The sequence below is a fragment of the Chlorocebus sabaeus genome, chromosome 12 (genome assembly GCF_047675955.1).
Source record: "Chlorocebus sabaeus isolate Y175 chromosome 12, mChlSab1.0.hap1, whole genome shotgun sequence".
NCBI classification, from domain to species: Eukaryota; Metazoa; Chordata; class Mammalia; order Primates; family Cercopithecidae; genus Chlorocebus; species Chlorocebus sabaeus.
Window position 1 is genome coordinate 100,680,513 of NC_132915.1, and position 15,915 is coordinate 100,696,427.

General features: G+C 41.3%; 1 protein-coding gene across 8 annotated transcripts in view; it reads left to right on the top strand.

Moving 5' to 3' along the window:
- The window catches only part of GAPVD1 (GTPase activating protein and VPS9 domains 1), a 108,533-nt gene that overhangs the window by 61,072 nt on the left and 31,546 nt on the right, over window positions 1–15,915 (top strand). For 6 of the 8 annotated variants that reach the window (XM_037994101.2, XM_073021922.1, XM_073021921.1 and 3 more), the window contains 6 exons: window positions 2,921–3,050; window positions 5,558–5,683; window positions 8,190–8,363; window positions 10,893–11,033; window positions 13,073–13,207; window positions 13,656–13,775. In XM_037994101.2, coding sequence (XP_037850029.1) covers window positions 2,921–3,050; window positions 5,558–5,683; window positions 8,190–8,363; window positions 10,893–11,033; window positions 13,073–13,207; window positions 13,656–13,775 — 826 coding nt within the window. The remainder of the gene's footprint in view (window positions 1–2,920; window positions 3,051–5,557; window positions 5,684–8,189; window positions 8,364–10,892; window positions 11,034–13,072; window positions 13,208–13,655; window positions 13,776–15,915) is intronic. The other 2 variants (XM_008006244.3, XM_008006246.3) reach the window with 1 other exon arrangement.

Here is a 15,915-nt window from a genome sequence, read left to right on the forward strand (position 1 = left end):
ACATGAATCTTCAGGCCTTGAGATGATTTTTCTCCTGATGTTTTAGTTTTACATTACTCACTATGGTGAATAGTCTAAGTTCTTAATCTTAAAAATAAAAAATTTAACATATTTATGTTGGCCAGTTATGGTGGCTCATACCTGTAATCCCAGTGCTTTGGGAGGCTGAGGTGAAAGGATTGCTTGAAACCAGGAGTTCGAGACCAGCCTGGGCAACATAGTAAGACCTTGTCTCTACAAAAATAAAAAAATTGCCAGGGATGGTGGCTCACACCTGTAATCCCAGCGCTTTGGGAGGCTGAGGCAGAAGGATCCTTGACTCCAGGACTTCAAGACCAGTCTGGGCAACATGGTGAGACCCTGTCTTAATAATAAATAGGCCAGGCGCAGTGGCTCACGCCTGTAATCCCAGAACTTTGGGAGGTCGAAGCGGGTGGATCATTTGAGGTCAGGAATTTGAGACCAGCCTGGCCAATATGGTGAAACCCCATCTTTACTAAAAATACGAAAATTAGCCGGGTGTGGTGGCACACGCCTGTAATCCTAGCTACTTGGGAGGCTGAGACAGGAGAATCGCTTGAACGTGGGAGGCGGAAGTGGCAGTGAGTCAAGATCGTGCCATTGCACTCTAGCCTGGGTGACAGAGTGAGACTGTGTCTCAAAAATATAATAATAATAATAATGAGAAGAAGAAGAAGTAAAAATAAAAAAAATTAGCTGGGTTTGGTGGTGTGTACCTGCAGTCCCAGCTACTCAGGAGGCCAAAGCAGGAGGATTGCTTGTGCCTAGGAGTTCAAGACTGTGGTGAGCCATGATTGCACCACTGCACTCCAGCCTGGGTGACAGAATGAGCTCCATCTTTAAAAAAATTTGTAATAAATAAAATTTTATGTGTATTTAATTTTTTTTTGAGATGGAGTCTCCCTCTGTCGCCCAGGCTGGAGCACAGTGGCACGATCTTGGCTCACTGCAACCTCCACCTCCCAGGTTCAGGTGATTCTCCAGCCGCCTGAGTAGCTGGGATTACAGGCATGCGCCACCACGCCCAGCCTATGTCTATTTAATTTCAAGCAAATCGGGAAAATTTTTTTATTATTTATTTATTTATTTATTTTTTATGTGGAGTCTTGCTCTGTCACCCAGGCTGGAGTGCAGTGGCACAATCTCGGCTCACTGCAACCTCCACCTCCCGGGTTCAAGTGATTCTCTTCCCTCAGCCTCCTGAGTAGCTGGGATTATAGGCGTACGCCACCACGCCTGGCTAATTTTTATATTTTTAGTAGAGATGGGATTTTGCCATGTTGCCCAGGCTGGTTTTGAACTTCTGACCTCAGGTGATCCGCTGGCCTCGACCTCCCAGAGTGCTGGGGTTAGAGGCATGAGCCACCACCACTCCCAGCCAAAAAAACCTATATTTAAAGGCATCATGTGTAAATGTATAAAACCATTTCAAAACCTTTAATTTACTCAGAGCCAAAACAGCAACCAAGAGTGTGGTTTTTTTATCTGTTTAAAAATCATTTATCTTTTAGCTGACAAAAATTGAATCTATTTATGGTATACATGTTTTGATATACGTTGTGGAATGGCTAAATCAAGCTAAATAACATGTATTGCCTCACATATTTTTCATTTTTGTGGTTAAGTGTTTTTCTTTGTAAGTGAGGGTACTATTCTTCCTTCATATTTCAGCAACAGCCGAGGGAGCCAAGACCTCTGAGTTTAAGTCCCAGGTGTGCCTAAAATATGCTATGTGACTTTCAACAAAGCACTCAATTCTTCATTAAGGTGGAGATACACATACAAAGCTGTGTTTTGAGGCTTGTAGGGAGTAGTGAGATGTAATTATGTTATTTGGAAGTCATCTGGCAAATAGAAAGTGTTATAAAAAGGCCATCAGTCTAAGCTGGAGATGTCTGTGAAGTCATACTTCAGTTTCTGGTATGGACTTTTGTGGCCCTGTATGTATGTTGTGATCAAGTGGACGTTCAAACTAGATGGATTAAATCTTCATGCCTACAAAATAACATGATTACATGTTTTCTTCTAGTTGAATTTATTTACTTTTGTTTATTTACTTTAAATTTTATTTAAATTTTGCAGATTTAGTATGTTTTAAATTTTTGTTTATTTTATTTCTATTTTTATTTTTTGAGATGAAGTCTCGCTCTATCACCCAGGCTGGAGGGCAGTGGCGCAATCTCGGCTCACTGCAAACCCCACCTCCCGGGTTCATGCCATTCTTCTGCCTCAGCCTCCCGAGTAGCTGGGACTACAGGCGCTCACCACCACGCCCGTATAATTTTTTTTGTATTTTTAGTAGAGATGGGGTTTCACCATGTTAGCCAGCATGGTCTTGATCTCCTGACCTCGTGATCTGCCCACCTTGGCCTCTCAAAGTGCTGAGATTATAGACGTGAACCACTGTGCCTGGCCTTGTTTATTTACTTTATTTAAATTTTGCAGATTTAATGTGTGACATGACAACTATTTTATGTGCATCTTTTTACTTAATTCTCAGCAATTACATGGCATACATACTATCACCATTTTATAGATGAAGAAACTGAGGCTTAGAGAATTAAATAACTTTTCTATTCAAGGTTACATAATTGACACATGACAGAATTAGAAGTACCAAAGACCTCTGATTTGTATAATTCTCACCACTACTCATCTGGTAGTCTGGTTGCCTGTTCAATCTGTGATACTCGTAGGGTAATGGAAAGGCATAGCTTCAGCTGCTTTAATTAATATACTTTTATTCCACAGGTATAAAAGCTTGACAGACCTTCTGAATGGGCTTGTAGTTAAAAATTGATAATTTAAGATTAAGGAGTTAAATATGCATTTGCTGTGGTTTGTTTCCTTATCAGTAATCTTTCTGCTGATAAACCAAAATTAACATTTTATTTTTTAGGTTCTAAACATGCATCTTTCGGATGGAGGACAAGGCGATGTCCCTGTTGATGAAAACAAACTCCATGGTAAACCTGATAAAACCTTGCGCTTTTCCCTCTGCAGTGATAATCTGGAAGGAATATCTGAAGGTGAAGGGTTATTTCATTCAAGGAGTTGTGTGATTCAAGTAATAGTTTGTTTTGTATTTTCTAAAGGAGCTTATAAATTATAATTACACCATCTGTGCCTCTCACTGAGGAGACTAATGAAGATTTCCTCTAATGAGTTTGAACAGTTGGCTGTAAAGATTGTTTCCTGAATAAAATTAAGATTGCAAGATGCCTTTGGTCATATAAAATGGAGAAGATATAAGTCTTTATTCAGACTTAAATAGAAATAACAGCAAGTTTTGTTTCTGCAGTATTAATATATACCAAAGCTTATAGAGCTCCTTTAGAAGGATATCATGCATGTCTAAATGGGAAAAAATGGACTTACCAGTATTTCAAGGTGTTGTGTATACTCTTAAATGTTCTGTATTCCTTTACTCACACTCACACATACCTTTCTGAAGCAGGATACAATGGAAATAGGTATTAAAAAGAAAATTCAAAGCCAAGATTGTGAAATGAGATTATGTCAGGCCAGGCGCGGTGGCTCACACCTGTAGTCCCAGCACTTTGGGAGGCTGAGACGGGCGGATCACAAGGTCAGGAGTTCGAGACCATCCTGGCCAACACGGTGAAACCCCATCTCTACTAACAATACAAAAAATTAGCTGGATATGGTGGCTGGCGCCTGTAGTCCTAGCTACTCGGGAGGCTGAGGCAGGAGAATGGCGTGAACCCAGGAGGTGGAGCTTGCAGTGAGCCAAGATTGCGCCATTGCACTTCAGCCTGGATGAAAGAGCGAGACTCCATCTCAAAAAAGAAAAAAAAGAATATGTCATTTCACCTACTAGGACCAATTTTTTTTTTTTTTTAAAGACAATAGTTCAAATTTACTGACATTGAAAGAGAAACCTAAAATATAATAACTTCATGTTTTATTCTAACTTTTCCAAAAAGTCACATATGTATGTTCATTCTAGAAAACAGAGAAATAGAATCACCTATAATCTCATAATTTTGTTAATAGCAGTTGATGTTTTAGATTATTCACAACAAAATTAGGTTTATCCTGTTTTGTAACCTTTTATAATTTAATAATATGGCATTAACAATTTCCCTAGTAATTTAACATTCTTAAATTACATGGTTTTTATGGCTGATTTCCTTAACTCACATGGGCATATCATAATTTTTTCAACTTTCTTCTGTGACTAAATCTATAGATTGCTTCCACTTTTCGGACATAATAACTTCTGGGCTGGGCTGTAATCCCAGCACTTTGGGAGGCCAAGGTGGGCGGATTCACTGAGCTCACAAGTTCAAGACCAGCCTGGGCAACACGGTGAAACCCCGTCTCTACTAAAATACAAAAAAATTAGCCGGGCGTGGCAGTGTGTACCTGTAGTCCCAGCTAGTTGGGAGGCTGAGGTAGGAGAACTGCTTGAACCTGGGAGGCGGAGGTTGCAGTGAGCCAAGATGGTGCCACTGCATTCCAGCTTGGACAATAGAACGAGACTCTACCTAAAAAAGAAAAAAGAAAAAAAAAGCTCTGTAACAAGGCCGGGCTTGGTGGCTCACGCCTGTAATCTCAGCACTTTGGGAGGCCGAGGCGGGCAGATCACAAGGTCAGGAGATTGAGACCATCCTGGCTAACACGGTGAAACCCTGTCTCTACTAAAAATACAAAAAATTAGCCGGGTGTGGTGGCGGGTGCCTGTAGTCCCAGCTACTCGGGAGGCTGAGGCAGGAGAATAGCGGAGCTTGCAGTGAGCTGAGATCGCGCCACTGCACTCCAGCCTGGGCGACAGAGCGAGACTCCGTCTCAATTAAAAAAAAAAAGAAAAAATATCTGTAACAAGCAACTTTAGATTGTTATTATTATTTTTTGAGATAGAGTCTCACTTTTGTTGCCCAGGCTGGAGTGCAATGGTGCGATCTCAGCTCACTGCAAACTTTGCCTCCCGAGTTCAAGCAATTCCCCTGCCTCAGCCTCCTGAGTAGCTGAGATTACAGGCATGTGCCGCCAGGCCGGCTCATTTTTATATTTTTTGTTTTGTTTTGTTTTTTGAGACGCAGTCTTGCTCTGTCGCCCAGGCTGGAGTGCAGTGGCATGATTTCGGCCCAAGGCAAGCTCCACCTCCCGGGTTCACACCATTCTCCTGCCTCAGCCTCCTGAGTAGCTGGGACTACAGGCGCCCACCACCATGCCCAGCTAATTTTTTATATTTTTAGTAGAAACTGGGTTTCACCATGTTAGTCAGGATGGTCTCAATCTCCTGACCTCGTGATCCGCCTGCCTCCGCCTCCCAAAGTGCTGAGATTACAGGCATGAGGCATCGTGCCCAGCAGATTAATTTGTTATTAGCACCTTAGGATAAATCCTAGAAGCAGAATATCTATCTCAAAGGGCGTGTGTTTTTTTAAAGTATAAAGGCAGTATTAAAAACGCTTTAATCAGTTGTTCGTCTTTTATCAAGGCATGAAAAATGATGTGGTGGCTCATGGCTCTTTTGAAAAGATTGCTCATGCTATAAACATTTCTCTAGGTCCTTCAAATCGCTCCAATTCAGTGTCCTCCCTAGACCTGGAAGGAGAGTCTGTGTCAGAACTTGGAGCAGGACCTTCTGGCAGTAATGGAGTTGAAGCTCTACAGCTGTTAGAACATGAGCAAGGTAAAGTGAACTGGAACACAGTTGCCTAAGTAGCGAAGAATTTACCTGATTGCAAGATGAGCAGTGTGTTTTCATTAAGTTGGCTTGGTTCAGTAAGAGATTATATAATCACCATTAAACTTACATTTCTTCTTCATTCCTTCAGTTCTTCAAAATATATTTAGTTGGTAAGTGGATTGTTTAGGCTTAATAAATTAATATAAATTACTTGAAATTCAGTAATATTTGATATTTTAATTCTGTAATATTTTAGGAATACAATGTAAAGACTCAAGGCTCAAGAAACTTAGAACAGGGAAAAAGTAGTACACAATTGATTTAAAGTATCATGAATGTATTTTGGCAGTTCTGAGTGAGAGATACATATGGTTGAAAGTATAGGGAAAGCTGCCAGGCACGGTGGCTCACGCCTGTAATCCCAGCACTTTGGGAGGCCAAGGTGGGTGGATCACCTGAGATTGGGAGTTCAAGACCAGCCTGACCAACATGGAGAAACCCCATCTCTACTAAAAATACAAAATTAGCCGGGGTGGTGGTGCATGCCTGTAATCCCAGCTACTCAGGAGACTGAGGCAGGAGAATCACTTGAACCTGGGAGGTAGAGGTTGCAGTGAGCCAAGATGATGCCATTGCACTCCAACCTAGGCAAAAAGAGCGAAACTGTCTCAAAAAAAAAAAAAGAAAAGAAAAGAAAGAAAGTATAGGGAAAGCTTATTGGAAGAAAAATATTAGCCTTAAGGGCTGGCTGGCATTGCCATGGCAGGAGTTGGAGATAGGTCATTCTAGGTGAAGGACAAGTATAAGCAAGTCAAAGAGGTGGGAAGCCATAGTACTTATTCAGGTATCAGTTAGGGAAATAGAGTGAGGTAAGGATTAAAGAGTAGGTGGATCCCTGTTGTCGAAAGAAGGATGTCAGTATTTTAGTAGTAAGCTGGAAGCCACTGAAGGCTTTTGGTTCAGTGAGGATGAGGAAATGAGGTGCCTTAGGAAGATGAAGTTGAAAGAGTTTTTTGGATTTGTTCATTTAAGATGATGCCCTTGGCCAGGTACAGTGGCTCATACCTGTAATCCCAGCGCTTTGGGAGGCTGGGCAGGCAGATCACTTGAGGTCAGGAATTTGAGACCGGCCTGGCCAACATAGTGAAACCTCATCTCTACTAAAAATACAAAAATTAGCCGGGCGAGGTGGCGAGCACCTGTAATCCCAGCTACTCAGAAGGCTGAGGCATGAGAATCGCTTGAACCTGGGAGGCAGGGGTTGCAGTGAGCTGAGTTCGCGCCACTGCTCTCCAGCCTGGGCGACAGAGCGAGACTCTGACTGAAAAAAATAAAGATGGGCTGGGCGCGGTGGCTCACGCCTGTAATCCCAGCACTTTGGGAGGCCAGGACGGGCGGATCATGAGGTCAGGAGATCGAGACCATCCTGGCTAACACAGTGAAACCCCGTCTCTACTAAAAATACAAAAATTTAGCTGGGCGTGTTGATGGGCGCCTGTAGTCCCAGCTACTCGGGAGGCTGAGGCAGGAGAATGGCATGAACCTGGGAGGCAGAGCTTGCAGTGAGCCGAGATCATGCCACAACACTCCAGCCTGGGTGACAGAGTGAGACTCCATCTCAAAAAAAAAAAGGTGATGCCCTCAACTAGGTTTCAGACAGTGATTCTTAGGCTTTAGTATGCATGAGAATTACCTGGTTAGCTTTTTAAAAATTCCATTTCCCAAGTCTTACTTCTAGAGAAGAAGTCAAGTTTTAGAAAGAAAAAGAGTATTGTCATTGGAGTGTGTGTGACTTGAAAAAAGTAATGCTGTATTTTACTGGATTGGTTTATCAGTGTATCAATTAGGATTAAGTTTGTTGCACACAGCAGAGAAAACTCAGATAATAAAGTAGTACCTCCTTATCCATGGTTTCACCTTCCATGGCTTCAGTTACCCACGGGCAAACTTGGTACAAAAATATTAAATGGAAAATTCCAGAAATAATTCATAAGTTTTAAATTGTGTGCCATTCTGAGTAATGTGATGACATCTCACACAGTTTCACTTATCGCATCCAGGATATGAATCATTTCTTAGTTCAGTGTATCCATATATACACTACCTATTAGTCACTGCTTATCAGATCAAAAAAACATGGAATATATAGGATTTGGTACGATCCTCAGCTTCAGGCATCGACTGAGGCCATTGCATAAGTGGAGGAGAAACTTTCATATGAGCATATGAAAGAAGTTGAACAAATATCACCTCTTTAGCAAGCTTTCTGGGAGATTCTGAGATAGGTGGTTGGCATATGCGAAATGCTAGATTAAGAAGTGAATTGATAGGCTGGATACGGTGGCTCACGCCTGTAATCCCAGCACTTTGGGAGGCCAAGGTGGGTGGATCACCTGAGGTTGGGAGTTCAAGACCAGTCTGATCAACATGGAGATAAAATTCTTTAAAGTTGATTAAAAAGTCATAGCTGTGCTACTGTTTTTAAAGTGCTTAATTTTGTTTTTGATAGCTACAACACAGGATAACCTTGATGATAAGCTAAGGAAGTTTGAAATTCGTGACATGATGGGATTAACAGATGATAGGGACATATCAGAAACAGTGAGTGAGACCTGGAGTACAGACGTCTTGGGGAGTGACTTTGACCCTAATATTGATGAAGATCGCTTGCAAGAAATTGCAGGTAACTGCCATTTAATGTCTCTGAAATATCACGGTTTAGTTATTCAGATCCACCGACCTTTCATGAGAGGGAACACCAGTGCCCTGACAAACCTTGTGTGTGTTAGCACCATCCGGGAAATTGTTATAACTGTATGGAACAAGACATTTGGGTACTTTTTTCTTTACTTAAATATAAGCAGTGTTTTTCCTTTCTACATTTAATCCCACCCCTTACCCATCCTCCTCCCCGCTGCCCCCCCCCCCCCAAAAAAAACAAGAAAAACCAGTGTTTTGAATTAGCTTCTGGTCAAGTGTTGTTTCCAGGGCATAATATACGTTCTTAGTTTGTCTCTGATTAGTATATTATCCATTTGAAACCAAACACCTAACCTTAAGATGAAAATTCTTATAGATTATAGCCATAAAATCCTTCACAATAATATGATACTGCTGTTCTCTAAGAAAATGAATTCACTTCTGGAAGGGTTAATTCAGTTCCAAAGGGTAACCAGGTTTTTATTTTTCTTCTTTTTAAATTTTTATTTATTTTTAATAGAGACAGGATTTCGCTTTGTTACCCAGCTGGTCTTGAACTAGTGAGCTCAAGCGATCCTCCTGCCCCTTTTTTTTTTTATGTGGAATTTATTCAGGTGCTATGTACAGACACTAAAATTCACTCTTTTTTGGATACTGTTTTATGAGTTCTGAAAGATATATAGTCTTGTAACCCTTATCTTCATTTTGTTTTTAAATCATGGAAAACTTAATTTATATATTTATTTATTTTTCTTCAACTTTTATTTTAGGTTCAGGGGGTACATGTGCAGATTTGTTACATGGGAAATTGTTACAGCAAATTGTATGTTGCTGGGGTTTGGTGCACAAGTGATTTTGCCACCCAGGTAGTGAGCATAGTAACCAATAAGTTTTTATGTTTGTTTTTTTTTTTAAATTTGAGATGGAGTCTCACTGTGTCGCCCAGGCTGGAGTGCAGTGGTGCGATCTCAGCTCACTTCAACCTCTGCCTCCCTGGTGCAAGTGATTCTCCTGCCTCAGCCTCCTGAGTAGCTGGGACTACAGGTGCCCACCACTACACCCAGCTAATTTTTATATTTTTAGTGGAGACGGGGTTTCACCATATTGGCCAGGCTGGTCTCAAACTCCTGACCTCAAGTGATCCACCTGCCTTGGCCTCCCAGAGTGCTGGGATTACGGTCATGAGCCATTGCTCCCGACCTAAATCGTGGAACATTTTAAACAAATACAAGAGACGATGGTATCATGAACCCAGTGTATCCATCACTCAGCTTCAGGAGTTAGACACACATGGCCAGCTTTGTTTCATCTGTTCTCTTACCCACTACCCTCTTCTCTCCCCTCATTATGTTTAGGCAAGTTCCAGACATTATTTTATTTGTAATTATTTTATGATATATCTTTAAAAGGTAACTTTTATTGGTAACTTTTTTCCAATTTTTTTCATGCCCTGAAGTAGAATTGTTCTTTTATTAGGTTTAATCAAAAGTAGTGAAGCCTTTTGAACTTGAGTATTTTTAACACAGACGTATAATAATGTTTAATACTTTCAATTTGTATTTTTAAGTGGTGTAAATAGATTTCTTAGTTGGTTTTGCATTACTTTGTTCCAGATGCCAAAGTAGTATTGTTCTTGGCAGTTAGCTGTGTTTGCGCAATAAGTTGTATTTGCAGTTAAGTGAGTGCTTTGAAGACGTGTATTTTCCTGTGAATATATTTTACTGCCCTGAATAGTGACTAATATGCTGGAAGAAAAAATATTTGGCCAGCCTAACATTCTGTGGTTAAACTCTCAATGTTTTTAATCCCTGTAGGGCTATAAATTTTAGAATAGTATTAAGGACCCCTGTAAAATTTGCTGAAAAATCAAAGCTAAAGCTGTTGAAATTACTTGACTGAATGATGTGTGTTTTCTCTGTGGAGAGTCAAAGGTGAACTGGAGGAAACTGGTGAAAAGGGTCTTGTGCCATTGTGACCAAAGTAGGAACTTTGTATTTTTAGTGGTGTGCTTGATTGAAGTTATTCTTACCTTGACTTCTTTCTTGTAGGTAGAGAGGAGTTTGGTTTTTTTTTTTTTTTTTTTTTGAGACAGAGTCCCAAAATGACACGACCATTTTTATTTTTGAGACAGGGTCTCACTCCCATTGCCCAGGTTGGAGGGCAATGGCATGATCTCAGCTCACTGCAATCTCTGCACCCCCTGCAACCTCTGCCTCCCAGGTTCTTGTGCCTCAGCTTCCCAAGTAGCTGAGACTACAGGTGCACGCCACCACACCCGGCTAATTTTTGTATTTTTGGTAGAGACGGGGTTTCGCCACGTTGGCCAGGCTGGTCTTGAACTCCTGGCCTCAAGTGATCTGCCTGCCTCAGCCTCCCAAAGTGCTGGGATTACAGGTGTGAGGCACCATGCCCAGCCAAGAGATTTTGTTAGCTTATGTTTGGCTTTTCTCCACTATCACTGCACTTTCCAACAGGATCTTTGTTAACCCTTTGCTTCCCACTGGTTATACAGGTGCTGCAGCAGAGAACATGTTAGGCAGTTTGCTGTGCCTCCCAGGTTCAGGGTCAGTGCTTCTTGACCCCTGCACTGGTTCTACCATATCAGAGACAACAAGTGAAGCTTGGAGTGTAGAGGTATTGCCAAGTGACTCAGGTTAGTATGCTGTCATTGTTTGCTTTTTCATTTACACACAAGTTTTAATTAAATACAAGGTATCCCAACTTCTGTATTACATATATTTTGTCAAATATACTTTTTTTTTTTTTTAAATGGAGACAGAGTCTTGGTCTGTCACCCAGGCTGGAGTGCAGTGGCATGATCCCAACTTACTGCAACCTCTGCCTTCTGGGTTCAAGTGATCTTCTCACGTCAGCCTCCTGAGTAGCTGGGATTACAGACGTGCCCCACCATGCATGTATTTTTGTATGTTTTAGAGAGACGGGGTTTCACCATGTTGGCCAGGCTGGTCTCGAACTCCTGACCTCAGGTGATCTGCCCACCTCGGCCTCCTGAAGTGCTGGAATTACAGGCATGAGCCATCGCGCCTGGCCAATTATACATTTGACAAAGGTGAGGCGATCACATTGCTAAGAATGTCAAATGGAAAATTAGTTTAGGGCATTTTCTGTCCATTAAGGGAAAATGCTCTGTTGGATAGCATAGACTGTGATAGCAGGTGCTTTCTGACTCTGTGTTCAGTTATTTTGAAAGCAATTTTCTGTAGCTTATCAGAGTTCCGTGTGAGTTATTGAATTTAGTATCTCCCACAAACTCATGACAGGATAAGAGTAGCAACACAGTTCAAACTGAGTGCTTGCCTGGTAAACACGTTTAGATTTATCACAGGGAAGAACTTGACTCTCCCCTTTTTTTTTTCTGAGACGGAGTCTCGCTCTGTTGCGGCCCAGGCTGGAGCGCAGTGGCCGGATCTCAGCTCACTGCAAGCTCCGCCTCCCAGGTTCACGCCATTCTCCGGCCTCAGCCTCCCGAGTAGCTGGGACTACAGGCGCCCACCACCTCGCCCGGCTAGTTTTTTGCATTTTTTAGTAGAGACGGGGTTTCACCGTGTTAGCCAGGATGGTCTCGATCTCCTGACCTCGTGATCCACCCGTCTCGGCCTCCCAAAGTGCTGGGATTACAGGCTTGAGCCACCGCGCCCGGCAGAACTTGACTCTCTAAAACATGTTTAATGTGTTTTTGAAATACGTTGAAATTGAGACTCTGTAATCCTGAGGGTTTTTTGTGCAGGCTATTATAAATGTATATAAAGTGTTTTGTACTTTGTCTTTTCATATGCATTGCATTTTTTTCTGATTATGAAGACAGCTTTGCCTTCAACTAAATGTCAACTACCAGAATGTAAATATAAGTTAACTATGTATCTGCGTTGCATTCTGTTGATTTACTTGGTTTGATAATTGTTAAGTGATCATGATATGTGTTTTATAATGTCTTTTTCTTTTTTTTTTTTTTTTTTGAGACAGAGTCTCACTCTGTCGCCCAGGCTGGAGTGCAATGGTGCAATCACAGCTCACTGCAACCTCCGCCTCCTGGGTTCAAGTAATTCTCTTGCCTCAGCCTCCCAAGTAGCTGGGATTACAGGCACCTGCCACCACTCCTGGCTGGTTTTTGTATGTTTAGTACAGATGGAATTTCACCATGTTGGCCATGCTGGTCTCGAACTCCTGACCTCAGGTGATCTGCCCTCCTCGACCTCCCAAAGTGCTGAGATTACAGGCGTGAACCACCACGGCTAGCCTGTTTTATTATGTTAAAGCATTCAGATATGCTAGCCTTGTTTGAAGACCAGTTGGGGACAATAGGATTAGCTCACCAGCTGTTGAGTATTCATAGGAGTTACTTTTTAGGAAGTGATTGATTTAATACCAAGCTATTCCATACTCTCTTGTCCAGTTCACGTGTTAACCAATAGCATGCTCTGTGACATTAGTGATCTAGAAACCACATTTTCATCTGTGCACAATGAGCTGGCTTATATTGGGATGAAAATCACAACTTTGACTTCTTTAACACTTAATCTAACTAGCATTGTTAACTATCCTAGACTTAGACATATATTTGCACTGATTTCATTCATGCCCTGGTAGCTTTGTTTATCTGAGTCACAAAAGCTCAAATTGTGGTGTGCTAACAGAATCACAAATGTAACACACCTCTTATCTTCTATTTAGAGGCCCCAGACCTAAAGCAGGAGGAGCGTCTACAAGAACTGGAGAGCTGTTCTGGACTGGGTAGCACATCTGATGATACGGATGTCAGGGAGGTCAGTTCCCGCCCCAGCACACCAGGCCTCAGTGTTGTGTCCGGTATGTCTGTCTTGTTTTAAGGAGTAGGGATTTGAAGGTGTTCACCCCTATCTCCTCCCATTTATAAAGTTAATACAAAGAGATATGTTTTATTTAAGAGCTGAGTAATTTCCAGGAAACAAACTTATTTCCATTGCACCTGAAATCTTTGAGAACTTAATGTGTGGCTTTATGGAGCCTGTTGAAGTAATTGGCAGACAGTGTCTCTACAACTGTTTCTGTTCTTAGTAGCCTGTCCTACTTTAGAATTGTATGATTCTGATTATGTTGTGTAAAGCAAGGTAAGTATATTTAAGCAGTAGTACCATAAAGGGTATAATACTAAACTCACATGTATAGAACTGTGACACAAAATTCGAGAATGTTTCAGTTTCTCCAAATTTCATATACTTTTTGTGTGGTTATTTTGTTCTTCTTCCTGTTTATTTTTTACTATTGTTTTTTAAAGGCATAAGTGCAACCTCTGAGGATATTCCCAATAAGATTGAAGACTTGAGATCTGAGTGCAGCTCTGATTTTGGGGGTAAAGATTCTGTCACTAGTCCAGACATGGATGAAATAACTCATGGTAAGAGGGGGAAATAAGAATGACTTAAAAAATGACCACATTTGTGGTTGAAACTGGCATTGTGACAAATTGCTGGTGACTGCATCTATTGGTATAGCACTTTGGGACATACTTTGTCAATATCTATTTAAGGCTTTAAATGTTCACATTCTAAATTTAGTCAGGTTAGTTCCACTTCTAGGTATCAGTCATAATGAAAAAATTCCATATATAGAGAAAGTCCTTGGCACAAAGATGTTCTTTATAACGTTTTGTGTTGGCAGAAAATTAGAAATAACTTAAAAATTGAAGAAAATGGAATGGCTAAATAATTTTGATGTAACCGCTTATTATAATTTATGTAGCTATTTTAAAATGCATTAAGGAATATGAAATGACTTAGAGAAAAACCTAGAACATACTACATGGAATTTATTTTGTAGAATTTTACATACAAAATAATAAAACTTTTTTTTTTTTTTTTTTTGAGACAGAGTCTTTTGCTGTCACCCAGGCTGAAGTGCAGTGGCACGATCTCGGCTCACTGCACCTCCGCCTTCTGGGTCTCCTGGGTTCAAGCTATCCTTCTGCCTCAGCCTCCCCAGTAGCTTGGATTACAGGCACCCACCAGTACACCCAGCTAATTTTTGTATTTTTAGTAGAGACGGGTTTCACCACATTGGCCAGGTTGGTCTTGAACTCCTGACCTCGTGATCCACTCGCCTGAGCCTCCCAAACTGCTGGGAGTACAGGTGTGAGCCACCGCGCCTGGCCAGTAAAACATTTTTTAAAAACCTATGCATGAAGTAAGTACTGGAAATACCAAAATGCTAGCAGTGGTTTTATATATTGGATGGTAGGTTTTGAGGTACCTTTTCTTTTCTTTTTTTTTTTTGAAACAGAGTTTTGCTGTTGTTGCCCAGGCTGGAGTGCAATGGCACAATCTCAGCTCACCGCAACCTCTGTCTCCCGAGTTCAAATGATTCTCCTGCATCAGTCTCCTGAGTTGCTGGGATTACAGGCATGCGCCACCACGCCCGGCTAATTTTGTATTTTTAGTAGAGACGGGGTTTTGCCATGTTAGTCAGTCTGGTCTCGAACTCCCAACCTCAAGTGATCTGCCTGCCTTAGCCTCCCAAAGTGCTGGGATTACAGGCGTGAGCCACTAGGCCCAGCGAGGTGCTTTTTCTATTTTTACAATTTTTTTTGTTCTAAACCAGGGTTTTTTAACCTTAACACTATTGACATTTTGGGCTGGGAAATTCTTTGTTGTGGGGGCCTGTCCTGTGCATTTTAGGATGTTTAAGCATCTCTGGCCCCTACCCGTAGCATATACCCTATGCCCCCTGGGGTTGCAGCAACCAAAAATGTCTCCAGACTTTGCCAAATGATCTCTTGGGGGGGCAAGATAGCCACAAATCAAGAACCACTGTTCTAAACCAGCAGTCTCAAAGTATGGTCTCCATGGACCACTGAGGTCCTAAAACCCTTTGAGGGAGGAGGGCAGATGAAGTAACTGTTTTCAGAAAAATCAAAGTTATTGTCCATTTTCATTGTGTCAACATTTGTACTTATGGTGCATAGGCAAAGTGGATAAAATTTGCTGGGGCCCTAGCAGGATGCAAGGGCACCACACTGTATTCTTCACTCACAGTTAAAAAAAAAAAAAAAAAAGTTTTACTTAGGAATGTCTTTGATGAAGGAATAAAAATTACTTAATCACATCTCAAACCTTGAGTATACACCTTTTTAATATTCTGTGTGAAGAAATGGGAAACACCCATATTGCATTTTTACCACATTCTGAGATATGATGAGATGTCTCAAGAAGCACTTATGTGATTATTTGAGTTGTTAGCTGAACTAGCCAATGTTTCCACTTATTTTTATTTGATTTTTCATGAAATATCATTTTTACTTGAAAGAATGACAGAATAACTGTATTTCTTATGAATACGTAGTTGGGTATTTGGCAGACATCTCAAAAATTAACAGAGTATGACCAGGCACGTTGGCTCACACCTGTAATCACAGCACTTTTGGAGGCTGAGGCTGGAGGATTCCTTGATCCCAGAAGTTCAGCACCATCCTGGGCAACATAATGAGACCCTGTCTGTACAAAAATAAAAAAATAAAAAATTAGCCAGATGTGGTGGCGCAT